Below are 16,929 nucleotides of genomic sequence, written 5' to 3' on the forward strand. Positions count from 1 at the left end.
AATGCACTGCAGTGAGTATTGAATTTTTCGGTTATAGACACTACTAGATTTTTATGTTTGGATTGTTAAGACAATCCCTTGTAGTTTTTTTTTGTTTTGTTTTTATTTCGCACTCTCCTGGTTTATTGTAAGGCCCTTATTAGATGCTGGTAAGAACAGAAGTTATGAAACCTGTTTACAAGCTCAGAGTAAAACATCTGTGAGCGTGTTGAGGTGAAATAGCAGCTCTTGGCAGATCTTACCAGTCTGTTCAGGCATGTGGAGCTGAGTTTGGGTCTGTGTGTGAGCCTCGGCCTGTGTCTGCAGCTGCTGCTGCTCCTGAAGGCTCTGGCTGTCCACAGAGATGCCACTGTCGCTGTGGAGCTTCTCTCCTTCCGGAGACGGAGATGTCTGATTGGCCGTGGCCGCTCGGTTGTTGGCCGCTTGTTTGTTCTGCTTGCAGCTGTTCCATCTGGGATACACACACAGTCAGAGGGAGAAAGAAAGGCTTCATGCTCTCAGTTCAGTCTTCAAATGGAATAAGAAAAATTAAAATAAGTAGAATTTATTTAGTAGTGTCACTTCAGCTCCTTATTTAGTTTTCTTACCAGCATTTGGAAACATTTCATTTTCTGTATTTTATATATGCTTTTCATATACCTATTTTTATTATGTGCTTATTTTATTTTACAATTTTTATTTTCGATTTTAACGAATCACTCTTATACATACAGTATTCCACAGAAATTAAATTTATACTTCTTTTGTGACTCTTAATTGTTTGCTCGTTTCATTTGTGATATGGGAATTATATCTTTTTCCTTTATATGTAAATATTCCTGAAGTTTATTTTTTGTGAGGTTATTTATTTGCATTTATCTGTATGTATTTTTTGTGAAACTTTTTTATCTTATTTCTTTATTATTCTTATACTTATGTCACAAAAAAATTAATTTACACATGCATCATAACATCTACAATATATAACATCTATACATTTAAAATTATTTTAAATACATTTTAAATTATTATTATTATTATTATTATTATTATTATTATTATTATTATCCCCCTCTTTTCTCCCATTCAATTCCTTTTCTGTCCCTCACCTCTTGAAGACGATGTATGCGAGCAGGCCGATGAGCACGGCTGCCAGTGTGGAGCAGTAGATGGGGATGAGGTTCTCATTGAGACCACCGCCGATGAAGCGAGGTGAACTTGGCTTAGTTGTGGTGCTCTCCTCATCCGGGCTAAAGCTTCTCAAATCTTCCGATGGCAAATCAGGAGAAGAGCTGGGAAATGTTATAGTGGGAGCCAGAGGATCTGTTGGAGGAAAATCGAGAGAGAGTCAGATTCAAATACAAACTCAGATCTGTATCTAGCTGCAGGCTTGAACTTTATGTGTGTGAATTAATTATACAGCAGTCAGGGTTGGGTTTTTGGAGCTCTACAGTAAGTCCAAAGTCTAAAGCCATTCTTGTCACTGCCATTTTCTGACTTTCTATCATTATTGATTTGATGCATAATTAATACAAGGGCAGACATCATACATCCTGTCTTCTCTCTTATCTTATCTTATCTTATCTTATCTTATCTTATCTTATCTTATCTTATCTTATCTTATCTTATCTTATCTTATCTTATCTTATCTTACACCAACACATGCACTTGTTTTCTGCTGTTTCCCAGGTAAAAGAATTTTCTGGAACATTGCCTTGCAAAGATTGCACAGGATTTGCTCTGCTGTGCCTTCAGTGAGAAGGACATGATGAACATGGTGTAATCGCATACAAGCAGAGATGATTTTACACAGCACAGCGGTTTGGAAAGTTTCATGGCGTACAGTACAATTTGTCACAGATGAGAAAAAGTCTTCCATAGGCAGTAGCTGGAATCTATTTTTGGTCTTTGCTGCTTTATACGCATTTACGTGCACAGACACACACACACACACACACACACACACACACACACCCTTATCTCCCTTTAACTGCTCAACATGCCAACCATCTTAAGTCAAAGTGTATCGACCGCATGCCACCAAAAGCCACCGGTTTGTCAGCAGCACACTGTCTGTCTCTGCTTATCGCTCTTTCTCACTCTGCTTCTTCCTGTTACCTGCCATCAGTCTCTCTTTTTTCTCTTTCTTACCCCTCCTTCTCTGTTCCTCTCTCTCTCTCTCTCTCTCTCTCTCTCTCTTTCTTTTTGCCCCTTTACTAACCTCATTAAACATTTTGCTTTATTTCATCTATAAACTCCACACTGTCCAAATTCTGCTCATAATATGAGGGTAAGGGAGGGTTTTTTTTTTTGTGTGTGTGTTCTTTTTAAGCAGAGCAGTGATAGAATTTGAACTCAACCCAATTACTGTGCTGTATTCCATTATACTGCACTATAATTGCATTTGAATTACATTTCTGAGCAGTATAAATGTTCAAGGAGGTACCTTATTATAGAGCAGAGGGCTTCAAAGGGTTCTTCAACTGAGCTGTTTTATAATAAGCCTTTATAATCCTTTTATAGTAATTTTAAAAGAAAAAAGGAAAAAGGTTTTAAAAGCCCTTTGGAACGGTGGCTTCTGGTTATACAGATTTTTTTTTCATCACTTGTGTAAAAAAAAAAAATGTATTTAAGACACAGCTATTGAAATCCTACTTGTGTAATCCAGGCAGGGTCAAATACTTATCAGCTAAAACCATTTCGTTGCTCTCTTGCTCTCTTTTATTTCCAGGAATTCAGCTGACTAGCGGATCCAGATTCAGATTCAGGTACTTTATTAATCCCATAGAGCAATTCCTTCCTATCCATAGAGTAGAATAAGTAAAGATGAAAATAAATACATGAACAAACAGCAGCAATCAGGCATCAATACATCAACATCGACATGCCAGAGACCAGTGCACAGATCGATGGGCTGACTAAAAAATAATTTTCTGTTATCTTGGTATATTACTGTCAGTATTTAGTAGCTAGATTGCAGAAGGAATAAAGGAATTAGCATATCTTTTCTATCTAGCTATTTTAAAAATGTTAGATGTTTTAAAGTAAGACATTTATCTTGGGTTTCTTGGGTTAGTAAACTGGCTACTCTGATGTCCTGTAATAATTGTGAGCTGGTTTATTTGCACTTAAAGCACTAAAGATAAAGCAGGAAAATATAGCAAAAGCTTTCATGGCTGGAAACACGCCGACTCACTTTAAAAAGTCGCACGTTCCATGAATAATCCATAAATATAATGTAATACACAAATACCATCCAAGCTGCTTGGAAAGCTGCTTTACTATATGATTGAAAATGTGTAGCAAAATCGTGTATGTGGTCGTTGCTGTTTGAGTTTCTCAAATTTATTCATGAGCAAGTTCAAATATATATGCGAATGACTGAGACTTCAGGATTCTATGAGATTCAAGAAACGTAGGCTGTCAGATATGAAGCTGGCAGAACAAAAGGCCACATTGAATGAAATTTCGAGCATAACTGGACACTGTGAGAGTTTATTATATTCATTCATTTATAACATTGTCCTAATTGTGTGTGGGTTGTTGTTTTTTTGTGGTTTCAAAAATTGTAGCAAATACAGACGAATTAAGAAGCTGTTAAGAAATATCACAGATGACTAAAAATGATTACGGCTGCAGGAAATACAGGAATATACAAATATACAGAGGTTTGCAGTGAAGGGAAATTGTAATGCTACAGCATAGAATGATATCCAGTACAATTGTACAATTGTGTAATTCCAACTTTGTGGTAACTGAGAGGCGGGGGAAGGACAATATATGGGTGTGATGGTCATGTGACCAATAATCTTTGGCCATATACACACAAGTGAGCTCGCTTACTGGTAGTTTACTAGGCAGCTCCCAATTTTTTGGTTGCACAAGTGAGCTTTTATAATGCACTTATTTATTAATCCCGGACTGTTTTCGGGCCATTTTTAATTTCTTGGCATTACAAAACAAGCCAATAAACAATTCCACAATCATTTTTTAACTAGTTTATTATTACACATTCATTAAAGATCGTTATACACAAAATGAAACAGTTCATCTATTTTTAAAAGGCCAGGTCGGAGTGCTTTTGGGTGAAAAGCTATTAATTTATTTATTTTTTCCTTTTTTCCTCTTTCATCCTCAACTCGACATTTTCATAGTTCACTGCCAACTTTTTAAGCGCTTGTTAACCGTGAGTCCCTTTTAAATGAGCAGGCTTTATATTCACATCTTTACAGCTCTGCTTACCAGGAGGGGTCTTTGGACCACAACCCTTATAATGCTCTCTTTATCTGCCAGAAAGGATGGTCTGTATGTCTGCATGTCTCTCTCTCTCTCTCTCTCTCTCTCTCTCTCTCACACACACACTCAAATTCACTCACACAGACTCACTGTCCCTCTCACCCTGTGTGTGTGTGTGTGTGTGAATGCGATAAGAGTGTAATGAAGGGGATAGAGCGAGAGGAGAGAGGAAGGGGGAGCGGGTGAAGGAGTAAATGAACAGAGGCGCTGCTGTTAAGTGTTCTGATTAGCTGCAGTAATTACGCTGCAGCAGGCATTTAACTCACACACACACACACACACGTAGACTCTCTCACAAACTCAGTGATTCATGCATCAGCCCCACTGTCTGCTTGGGCTGAAAGAAAGAGTGAAGTGAGGACAGAAAAGACAAAATGAACGAAGCACTCAATGGAAAAGGGGATAGACAGGAAGTGAGAGTGCCTCACCGAATGTTTGAGACAACAGAGCCAGAAAAAAATACGAAATGTCAGTGGACAAATGTAGAATGAAATCAGAGAGAAAACAATGAGGGGTTCAGCCATGAGCACAGCTGAAAGGTACAACACCATGGCTAAAATAACACACAACTCACTACACACTGCACTACAGTGACTGATTTCACACAAACACACACTAATAATAGCATGAGCTCACAAGGCATCTTTTTTTTCTGCGTTAGATCCAGAGGCTCTAGTGAAAGTTTATACGTAAGACGTGTTTGTGTGTGTGTGTGTGTGCAGGCACGTGTGTATGCAGCAGTAATGGCCGCTGATAGAGGTCACAGATTGAAACCTGATGCTAAGAGAGGAACTCCAGCAGCTCTATCGACCCTGCCGAATGAACAACTCAGCACATCTCTCTCTATTTCTATCTATCTATCTATCTATCTATCTATCTATCTATCTATCTATCTATCTATCTATCTATCTATCTATCTATCTATCTATCTATCTATCTATCTATCTATCTATCTATCTTCTTTTAAATCCCTCTTCTGGTTTCCTCTCAGCCACCCTCTCATTCTTTGTCACACCTCGCCAGATTCATAAATCTAATAGTCGATTTAGATCATTTAAATTTCATTTCTGTTGTCATGTTTACTTCATTACTAGAGTGAATAAATCACATGGTAATCGGTCCTGCTGGGAATCTGACAGGAAATATATATGAAAGGAAGTGTCCGTGTGATTTGACAAGAGAATCTGAATGTAAAATGGTTATTTTCCTATTGCTTCAGCACATATGCTTAGCTGTAGGGTTCAAATAAACAGAGGAAATAGAGGTTTGGGTGTGTGAGAAGTCAATAACCGTGTTCAGGAAAGTGGAATTAAACTTTTAAATTAAATAAGAGAATGTAGGAGGAGATAGATGAGAGACTGCCAGTGGGACTAAAGGCAGAGAGCTAATGTATACACGCACACACACACACACACACACACACACACACACACTTACAAGCATGTGAATCCTAGCAGCTGAAAATAAGACCACCTTTGTGGGAAGGGCAATGATTATTCATTGAGGTCCATCACGTGTGTGTGTGTGTGTGTCCATCATCACTAACATGCTTCTAAATAAAGAGCATACAGATGAGATAGGGGAACCCAGACGACAAGACAGAAAGCAAGTTTCCAGAAGACAGTCATGTTAATAGAAAAAAGAAGAGAACAGAGAGAAGTACGAATGAAAGCGACTGTAAATGTCACTTATGAGGTCATCACTGATGTTTCTCACTGTATGGATCATCCAGGGTGGTCTTTTGTCCAAAATCATCAGGGACTCTCCGCATGTGTGTGTACATACGGGTTATACAGCAGGATCACAATACTTCATTGTACTGGTTTATAAAAGTACACACAGATTGTAAATTAGTCAGAGCGGACTAACAGCACACAAATAGTGGTTTTTAGCTGATTCATGCTGGTCTTGTGATCTCTCCTGAATCATAATATCATACTGCCCTATTTGTGTGGTTTTCCTGATTCAGTAGTAATTAAGAAGTTTGAAACTTTTGGGATGTTTATGTTTAAATTTCAGAACCACTGATTCATGCTAATTCTACAGGATTCACTGAACAATGAACTCTTCTCTTCTCTTCTCTTCTCTTCTCTTCTCTTCTCTTCTCTTCTCTTCTCTTCTCTTTTCTTCCTATCTCTTCTCATCTCTTCTCTTTTCTTCCTATCTCATCTCTTCTCTCTCTTCTTTTCTCTTTTCTTCTCATCTCTTTTCTTTCTATCTCTTCTCTTCTCCATACTTCTCCTCTCTTCTCATCTCTTCTCTCTTCTTCCTATCTCTTCCCATCTCTTCTCTTCTCATCTCTTCTCTTTTCTTTCTATCTATTCTCTTCTCCACACTTCTCCTCTCTTCTCTTCTCTTCTCTTCTCTTCTCTTCTCTTCTCTTCTCTTCTCCGCTCTCTTCTCTTCTCCGCTCTCCTCTCCTCTCCTCTCCTCTCCCCTCTTCTCTTCTCTTCTCTTCTCTTCTCTTCTCTTCTCTTCTCTTCTCTTCTCTTCTCTATTTCTCAATGTCTCCTGTTGCAATAATTGTCTCATCTCTCTCAGGACAGAGACATATGGACTAATGTGATCAAAGGCAACCTTTTGCAAATGAACAGCTGCCAATGTGTGTGTGTGTGTGTGTGTGTGTGCGTGTGTGTGTGTGTGTGTGCGTGTGTGTGTGTGTGTGTGTGTGTGTGTGTGTGTGCGCGTGTATGCATGAGCCTGTTTACTGAGCTTCAATAAATTGACTTGCACTTATAGAGCCTCCCTGATTTATGCCCTCCATCTGTACACAGATCACCCTTAACATCTCAACTACAAGCAGGTGGCCAAATGCTCACACACACATGAGCCACGCGGCACAGCTAGCAAATGCAAATCCAATTCAAGTCTTTGCTGGAATGTACCGGAATAGTAGTACTAAACCCAGGAAGTCTCTCCATCCAACACTGAAATTCACAGCCAAGTCTACTATTGAAACCAAACGCTGCCTCTGCTGTCAAAAATGCTGAAACGTCACACAGCAGTGTCGAAGACCACAGCGTAAGCACTCTTTATGGGGAATACGCTGTAAGTTAAATTTAGAAGAGGATGAACAAAATCAGCAAGTTTTTCTACAATTGTTGGCCAGTTCCCAGTGAGAGAACATCCAGGCTCACTGTCACTATCCATACTGTCCAAATTAAAATCGGCTGTTGATTGTAACCCAGTCCAAGCTCTACATCCCAAAACACATATCATGGGCTGCCTAAAAATGGAAGCTCTATGTCTGTCTCCATAAACTTTAAAACAAACATGGTACACAACGTTCAAACACAAAATGCAGTTCTGTCACTTTCCATAAAGCCAACAGACATAAAACCCAAACCAAAATGCTGCTCTATGTCCATTTCATCAGCCCCAAACCAAAAAGCAGCTCTATGTCCCTGTCCATAAACCCCAAACCAAAAGACTACTGTATGTCCCTGTCCATAAACCCCAATCCAAAAGGCTGCTGTATGTCCCTGTCCATAAACCCCAATCCAAAAGACTGCTGTATGTCCCTGTCCATAAACCCCAAACCAAAAGACTACTGTATGTCCCTGTCCATAAACCTCAACCCAAAAGGCTGCTGTATGTCCCTGTCCATTAACCCCAAACCAAAAGACTGCTGTATGTCCCTGTCCATAAACCCCAATCCAAAAAGTAGCTGTATGTCCCTGTCCATAAACCTCAAACTAAAAGGCTGCTGTATGTCCCTGTCCATAAACCCCAAACCAAAAGGCTGCTGTATGTCCCTGTCCATAAACCCCAAACCAAAAGACTACTGTATGTCCCTGTCCATAAACCTCAACCCAAAAGGCTGCTGTATGTCCCTGTCCATTAACCCCAAACCAAAAGACTACTGTATGTCCCTGTCCATAAACCTCAAACTAAAAGGCTGCTGTATGTCCCTGTCCATAAACCCCAAACCAAAAGGCTGCTGTATGTCCCTGTCCATAAACCCCAAACCAAAAGACTGCTGTATGTCCCTGTCCATAAACCCCAAACCAAAAGACTACTGTATGTCCCTGTCCATAAACCCCAAACCAAAAGACTACTGTATGTCCCTGTCCATAAACCCCAAACCAAAAGACTGCTGTATGTCCCTGTCCATTAACCCCAAACCAAAAGACTACTGTATGTCCCTGTCCATAAACCCCAAGCCAAAAAACTACTGTATGTCCCTGTCCATAAACCCCAAACCAAAAGACTACTGTATGTCCCTGTCCATAAACCCCAAACCAAAAGACTACTGTATGTCCCTGTCCATAAACCTCAAACCAAAAGACTGCTGTATGTCCCTGTCCATAAACCCCAAACCAAAAGACTGCTGTATGTCCCTGTCCATTAACCCCAAACCAAAAGACTACTGTATGTCCCTGTCCATAAACCCCAAACCAAAAAACTACTGTATGTCCCTGTCCATAAACCCCAAACCAAAAGACTACTGTATGTCCCTGTCCATAAACCTCAAACCAAAAGACTGCTGTATGTCCCTGTCCATAAACCCCAAACCAAAAGACTGCTGTATGTCCCTGTCCATAAACCCCAAACCAAAAGATTACTGTATGTGGACATAAAACCCAAACCAAAATGCTGCTCTATGTCCATTTTATCAGCCCATAACAAAAGACTGCCATATGTCTCTTTAGAAAACCCATAGCAAAAGTTTGATTTATGTCAAATCTATTAACCCAAAACAAAAGGCTGCACTATGTCCAATTTATTAATCCAAACCAAAAGACTGCTATATGTCCCTGTCCATAAACCTCAAACTAAAAGGCTTCTGTATGTCCCTGTCCATAAACCTCAATCCAAAAGGCTGCTGTATGTCCCTGTCCATAAACCCCAAACCAAAAGACTACTGTATGTCCTTGTCCATAAACCTCAAACCAAAAGACTACTGTATGTCCCTGTCCATAAACCTCAATCCAAAAGGCTGCTGTATGTCCCTGTCCATAAACCCCAAACCAAAAGACTACTGTATGTCCCTGTCCATAAACCTCAATCCAAAAGGCTGCTGTATGTCCCTGTCCATAAACCCCAAACCAAAAGACTACTGTATGTCCCTGTCCATAAACCTCAAACCAAAAGACTACTGTATGTCCCTGTCCATAAACTCCAAACCAAAAGACTACTGTATGTCCCTGTCCATAAACCTCAAACCAAAAGACTACTGTATGTCCCTGTCCATAAACCCCAAACCAAAAGACTACTGTATGTCCCTGTCCATTAACCCCAAAGCAAAAGACTACTGTATGTCCCTGTCCATAAACCCCAAACCAAAAGACTACTGTATGTCCCTGTCCATTAACCCCAAAGCAAAAGACTACTGTATGTCCCTGTCCATAAACCCCAAACCAAAAGACTACTGTATGTCCCTGTCCATTAACACCAAAGCAAAAGACTACTGTATGTCCCTGTCCATAAACCTCAAAGCAAAAGACTACTGTATGTCCCTGTCCATAAACCTCAAACCAAAACACTTCTGTATGTCCCTGTCCATAAACCTCAAACCAAAAAGCAGCTCTATGACCTGTTCTATAAAACCCAAAGAAAAAGCCAGCTTTATCACTCTCCCCATAAAGCCTAAAGGTAAACTGACAGCTCTATATCTCGCCATAAAACCAGTACCAAAGTCAGCTCTACGTCCTGTTTTATAAAACCCAAAGCAAACGTCAGCTCTATGTCTCTCACCACAGAGATTCGAAGAAAAACAGCAACTGAGTCTCCCTTCATATAAAACAAATATATTAAACCAAAACCACAGCTCTATGCTCCTCTTCACATGGTAGAAAGTGAAAACAGAAGCTCTATATCCATCTATAAAAACCTAAGCCAGCCATAAGGCAGTTAGTTGTCCCTTATTATGGAGCTGAATGCGAAAAAAGCAGCTCTTTGTTCATTGTTATGGAGCCCAAACCAAAAATGACAGCTATTTATCCTTCATTATAGAGTCTAAAGCAAAAAAACTGCAACTCGCCTTCCCTTATTATGGAGCCCAGAGCATATAAAGGCAGCTTTTTTATCCCTCCTCTTAGAGGCTAAGGATAAATCAGCAGCTTTCTGTCCATTTTTATCAAAGCCAAAGACAAGACAGCATCTTTGTTTTCCTCTCAATATCAAACAAAAACAAAGACAATGACACCTGCACTGAGAAGGAGACAGTGAGCAGTAATATTAATCCAATTTTGGACCAAAGTGCCCCCCCCCCAAAAAAAAAGGCATGACATCAGCAGATTATGAATGTCACTACCATGTCAGCTCAGCACCGCTCATTTCTGTTGCTGAAAATAGCAGCTAGATGAACGATGAAAAAAATCTGGCTTTTGCCCAAAACAATTAGAAGTATGAACAGAATAAACAATGAATAACTGTACTTGCACCTGCGCGAGAATAAAGCCCCAGTGCAAAAACAGCAGCTCTGATTTACTCTTCATAGAGCTTCGAGGACAGTCAGCTGCAACGACAGCTGAAACATCAGCTGATGCAAACTGGATCCCTGAGCTCAAAGTAGAAATTCAGCCTGGAAGTTAGCAAGAATAATCATCCCACCCACCCAGCCACATACACACACACATACACACCCACACACACTCCTTCCTCACATGCCAGAGTTGCTCAGACATCAGAACGTATCTCCTAAAGAGCAATGTACTAATCCGATAACATGGCCTATTACACACTCTGTCCACCCAAAGAACCTGCTTCCACTGGGTGGCCTTGGATTTATTTCCCAGTGAACACAGGGCAATTTGGAGCACTTCATTTGACTGTTGGTTAAATCCCATAAAGTTTACAATACATATGTGTGTTTAGATTGATCTTGTGTAGATATTTAGGTACGGAAATTGGTGTGTGTGTGTGTGTGTGTGGGTGTGTGAGATGGGTAAGCACATGTGTGCTAAGCCATCACTTCATGGACACAGCATTCTTTACATTCATCCTTTCAGTGTGTGTGTGTGTGTGTGTGTCTGTGTGTGTGTGTGTGTGTGTGTGTGTATGACCGAGCAGAAGAGAGAGCATAAAAAACCAAGCTCAGATGTTTGCCATCCTCTGCATTATTTTATGAAAGAGTAGTAACAGCACTTGGACTTGACCTCTTCAAACCCTCTTGCTTCCCTGACTGCATTTGCATTAACTGCATATCTGAACTTTGACCCTTCACCTGTCACGCCGGAACAGACACATGAGGAAGCAATCCTATTTAACCCCCAAACTTACTGAGTCAAGTAAACAGGAGAGTTTGTCAGGAGGATTTATGGTGGCTGTTTTTTTGTGACTGAGAGGAAGAAGGGGGTGATGTAGAGGAGGAAATCTAATTGGAGCGTCCAAAGAATGCATTAGCTTAATTACGTCTGGAATTAATTATGCTATTTTATTTTGCATCACTAAACATGTTGGTACTGGCACTAACTTTGTACACAGAGTGTTCTTCCATGTTGTTGTTTTTTAATGTTCTAAGTCACATATCTGGAAGATTTGTTAGTTTATTCATTAATGTTTATAAAAAGTTGCCTTTTGAATGAAATGTATGAGTTGTAGCAATGGAATAGAGTTGAATTCAATACAAATTCTTTTATATGAATGATTTATTACGTTTATTTGTAGTCTAGCCTCCCTTCACCCTGATTTCAATGCTCTAATGTCACAATAACGTAGGCAGCTGCTGAGATGAATCAATTTATGGAGGAAAACCGTGGCTCAGTGACTGAAAAAGCTACTAAATCGACCAGGATCAATACAAAAAAATAAGGAATATATAAAAGTTCAGTCAAAAAAATCACTAGCAAAATGGAGATTATGTACAAGTTCATTTGGCTCACCCTTGAGTATCTAAAATCGAAATCTGGATATCATTCTGTCTTTACAGAGCGTAACCTACATTAAAATAATACATATAATGCACATTAATAATTCATCAAGTGGGTAATTTTGTGTTAGTTATTTTACATCGAAGCATTTTGTGTAGTGGTTGCAAAGACAGTGTTTTATAGCATATTTCGTTTTAGGATTTTGACTGCTCTCTACACTGCTGTGTGACGGTGCATGGTTACCACGACAGCGCTGTTTAATTCTGAAATCTGATTGGTCAGAAGGTATCGATTAATTATTCCATAACAGCAGTTCTGTCAATAGCGCTAGCTGCAAGGCACTCCTTCTAATACCTTAGTGTTTCCATAGCAACAGCTAATTCACAGGGACTTGTGCAATCTATAACTAATAAACAGATTAAAAAGGTGTATGGTCATTAAGACAGTGAAGCGTTTATGGAAGGAGTCCCCAGTGTCTGTGGTTTGTTTTTCTATACTTTTTCGAATAAGTCCACAGGATGTATGCACTTAGTGGTTTCAAGCAAAAGTAAGGGAACAACTGTTTATAACTGCTGTAATGTAAGTTTGATGTATCATAGTTTTTTGATCCCATGTTCTGTCTGAATACTCGATTCTGATTGGCTGAAAGGTGTGTGTTCAGCCCGCTGAATGGACTGATGGTTCCAGTTTAATCAGCAGTCTAAATGAATGTGCTGCCAATAGATAATTGTAACCATAGTAACATACAGGTCCAGCTAAGAGAGCTATTGTAATTAATTGTATTTGTATTGTATTTTATTTATTTTAATTAATTTCAATAAATATAATCATGTAATGTCAGGACTTTATCTCTGTGAGGAGAATTGTGATTAGTAGAGACATATTAGAGGCAGAGACACTTACACAGTAGCAATCTCTCTCTCTCTCTCTCTCTCTCTCTGTATGCAAAATCCAACATTTCTTGTGAAATCACTTAAACCTCTAAACCATGGACCCACTATGGTAAACATATTTGTATTTTCTCTGCTCTAACATCCGACTCATCAGGTAATTATCAATCCATTCTTCACCACTCACTGTGTGTGGTCTGCAGAGCTGCAGCTGAGAATCTCAGCTCTACAGCAGATATCGTCACATGAGATGTTCACTGATATTAGATTTAGCCTTTTGGACTGCAGTTGCTATCAACAGGTTTGCAGTCAAGACTCCATCACTGAACAGCTGATTAATAATTCAGAATTGACCCTGATGAAGTTCCTGCTTACCCAACTGCACTGGTATACAGTTTGAAGAAGAGAAATTATTTGGAATCACACTTTCCACTGTTACTTGATGCGGATGAGTTTCCTTTTGAGACTCTCAAGGTTTCTTCCTCATGTCATCTCAGGGAGTTTTTTAGTCGCTATCATCAACTCTGGCTTTCCTAATTAGGAATACATTTATACATTTAAATTTAATCTCCAGGATTTCTATATTTCTGCAAAGCTGTTCAATTTCTATTTTCAAAAGTGCTATACAAACTAAACTGAGTTTAATTTTTGTATGCGTTTCCAAATGCTCTTGAAACTGAAATACTCAGAGGTTGTTGTAGCCCAAACAAACTACATAAAAACCCCAGGTTTTGATTCAAAAACACTGCATAAGAGATATTAGAGTCTGGAAAACACAGCATATGTCTCTCACCATAACACACTGCATCTGTTGTAGGTGTGCATTCCCTCTGTGTTTCTAACTCGTCTGAACCGTCGTCGCAGATGGTGCAAGGCATACACGGATCCAGCGAGCTCTCCTGGTCTGAGAAGGTGTCCTCCTCACATGGCTCACATGTCGTGTCTTCGTTGGGTTTGCAGCTCATGTAAACCCCATGGCCGCGTGGACACACTGTGCACGGCTCACATTCACCCGTCATGTCGCTCATGTAGAAGCCATAATTACACACGCACACGGCATCATTGGAGTCGGTGCATGGCGTTTCCATGCGCATGAGTCCAGTGCACTCCGTACAGGGAAGACACATGTCCGTGCTACTGTACGTGTCTGAGTAAGTCTCACCTACACAGAGACACAGAATTTGATTTATGCATTAATAATAATAATAATAATAATAATAATAATAATAATAATAATAATAATAATAATAATAATACAGTCATTTACTTGGGTGTTCACTGGTTTCCTCCAAGCAGGCTAAATCACTAATAAGTGTAAGTAATAATAAGTGTGTGTGTGTGTGTGTGTGTGTGTGTGTGTGTGTGTGTGAGTGTGTGCATACTGTATATTGACTGCAGATCCACTGCGACCTTGACCGGGATAAAGCAGTTACTGAAGATGGATGGATGAATGAATAGCAATAATGAAGTGCATTTCATGTTGGAAATACAGTGCTTCTAGACGATAAAGCGTTTTTTAAAATGATGTAAAGGTTACAGGACACAATATCTGACAGGTTAAAATGACAGGTTAAGATGAAGAATGATTTACAAAGGAAAATGACAAATTTATAATATATGAGTACAAATTCAGTTTGGAGTGAGATGAGAAAGAAAGAAAGAAAGATGGTTCAAACACTCTGCATGACTATCATTAAGCTTGTCTTGCTGTAGTCCAAACAAACTTAGTAAACACATTCTACATACTGCACTGTGAAAGCGGTGAAATGTGAAGAAGGAAGGAAGGAAGACAGACAGAAAGACAGACAGAAAGAAAAGATGTGGTAGAAAAGGTGGATAAATGATTGAAAAACTATAATAAAGTGCAATTCTAGTGAAAATGCTGCACTTAAAATGACCAGGTCAGAAAAGGCACAAATTACGCATTAAACTGAGAGAAAAAGAGAGAGAGAGAGAGAGAGAGAGAGAGAGAGAGAGACAGAGATAGAGACAGAGGGAGAGAGAGAGTGTGTGTTCTGAAGGATGGCTAGAAGTGGATATGATGGTGTTCTGTTCCATCTGTAAGCAATACTGAAGACTGGGACATATAAACCGTCCTGGTGGGATCACGACTTCCTCAAAAACAACAAATCAAGTGAATGAATAACAATTAATAGCTCTTAAAGACTTCCTGGCAAGAGGTCAGGAAGGAAGGAAGGAAATGGAAAGAGAGACAGATGATGGTGATGGAAAGAAGAGAATATGCTGAAACTGGAGAGGAAAAACAAGAAGATAAATGAACAGCAAAGGGGGGAAAAAACAGAGCAGAAAATGCCCGGAAAAGATAGAAGAGGAGTAATGTGGATAATAGTGTTTACTGGGCGTCGCTGGAAAGGTCGCCCACATTGATCTGATTTTGTGTGTGTGTTTGTGCGGACAGTGCTTTTGTTTATCTCGTTAAAGGATCGATCTTTATGTAGAGACACAAGGACTTGGAGTGAAGTACAGTTGCACTGCATTAAGCAACAGTGCAATCATGAATACAGTGAAACACACTTAATGATAATCAGCAAGTTCCAACACACTTCAGTTACAAATACATGTATAAGTGTTGTGTGGTGTTCCTTTAAATACCCTGATTCTGAGGATTCATTATCGTCTAGGTCAATGTAAAAAGAAGAACCATGTTGCTCTCATTTTTGAGACAAAAATATTACTGTTAAAAAAAACCCAGACTTTTACAAAGTGCAGACCATCTAGAAATCTGTACGAACTTCACCACAACGATGATTAAACAAATTTCTTTCTTACATAAGAACTTTATTTGTTTATTATTAGGCCTAGATTACTATAGAGGGTCCAACATACAATTCCCTCTGAAGTAGCTGTACAATTGTAAATAATAATGTATTAAAGTTGCTAGTGTAAACCTGTAATCTGCCAGGGCTGCTGTCACAGAAAATTATTCAACACCTTTTGAACAACCAGATTCAAGAAATATAAGTGCAGTTAAGTCTATTAAACTAAAAATCAGTGAAACCGCGTGTTACTTCCCTTATCTTTCAGTTCAAATGTGTGTATAAAACATAAAAGTATTAATAAAAAAAAAAAATAATATTAATAATATGAGAATTTTATTCAGTAATATTAATTATTTGAGAATTCATAATTACATAATTTTATTTATTAATATTAATTATTTGAGAATGATCAATTTGGGAATTTCATTTAAGAATAGAAATTATTTGAGAATTAATCATTCGAGAATTTTATTTATTATAAGAAAATTATTCATATCCTGTAATCACAGATCACACCTACAGCTAGCAAACTTGTTTTTTTTGATTAGCTAGCCCATGACAAGTAATTTAGCTATCTGTTAGCTAGCAAAGGATAAATAAATTAGCTAGATAGCTTTCCAGCATGAAACACCTCAGCAACTTATTACCAGCATCAACTTACTCACCAGCTATAACTAACGTCACCAAAAACACTAGCTAAACGGATGGTGAAGTAGCTAACACTAATGTTTTTCAAATGATTGCTAACTTGTAAATTATGCTTCTGTTCAGTCAATCGTGTAATTTCAAAAGTGTAATTTACTTTCCCTACTTTGCAGCTGGATATGACAAAAATATACTACAAGTAAAACACCCCTAAAATGAGGCTAATAATTGTGCAAAGTGGCCACGCAGTAAGTTTATTTTTCACCAACCGGAGGTTTGGGTTGGTCTTCCAAAAATACAGCATTAATATTGCACAATCTTCCAGCATTATTTTCAGATATAATTAGAAAGTCAATAAATTATTCACAAGGGCTATGTCAGTAGCTGGGTCAGTGGGAAAAGAGGATTTTGTAAGGGGGTAACTGTTAAGTTTAAGGGACAAATAGTTTTAAGTATCTCAGATCATTAGAAACTCAGCAGGGTTGCCAGATCCATAGATCACATGTAATTAGGCTTCTTATGACT

At 38.9% G+C, this 16,929-nt stretch overlaps 1 protein-coding gene across 1 annotated transcript in view; it reads right to left on the reverse strand.

Moving 5' to 3' along the window:
- The window catches only part of ngfra (nerve growth factor receptor a (TNFR superfamily, member 16)), a 47,422-nt gene that overhangs the window by 16,481 nt on the left and 14,012 nt on the right, over nucleotides 1–16,929 (reverse strand). Inside the window, exons 3-5 of the mRNA XM_058412419.1 lie at nucleotides 13,773–14,141; nucleotides 1,089–1,302; nucleotides 243–451 (exon numbers count right to left, since the gene is read on the reverse strand). Of these exons, the coding sequence (XP_058268402.1) occupies nucleotides 243–451; nucleotides 1,089–1,302; nucleotides 13,773–14,141 (792 nt within the window). The remainder of the gene's footprint in view (nucleotides 1–242; nucleotides 452–1,088; nucleotides 1,303–13,772; nucleotides 14,142–16,929) is intronic.

The sequence above is a fragment of the Hemibagrus wyckioides genome, linkage group LG02, assembly GCF_019097595.1.
Source record: "Hemibagrus wyckioides isolate EC202008001 linkage group LG02, SWU_Hwy_1.0, whole genome shotgun sequence".
Classification (NCBI taxonomy): domain Eukaryota; kingdom Metazoa; phylum Chordata; class Actinopteri; order Siluriformes; family Bagridae; genus Hemibagrus; species Hemibagrus wyckioides.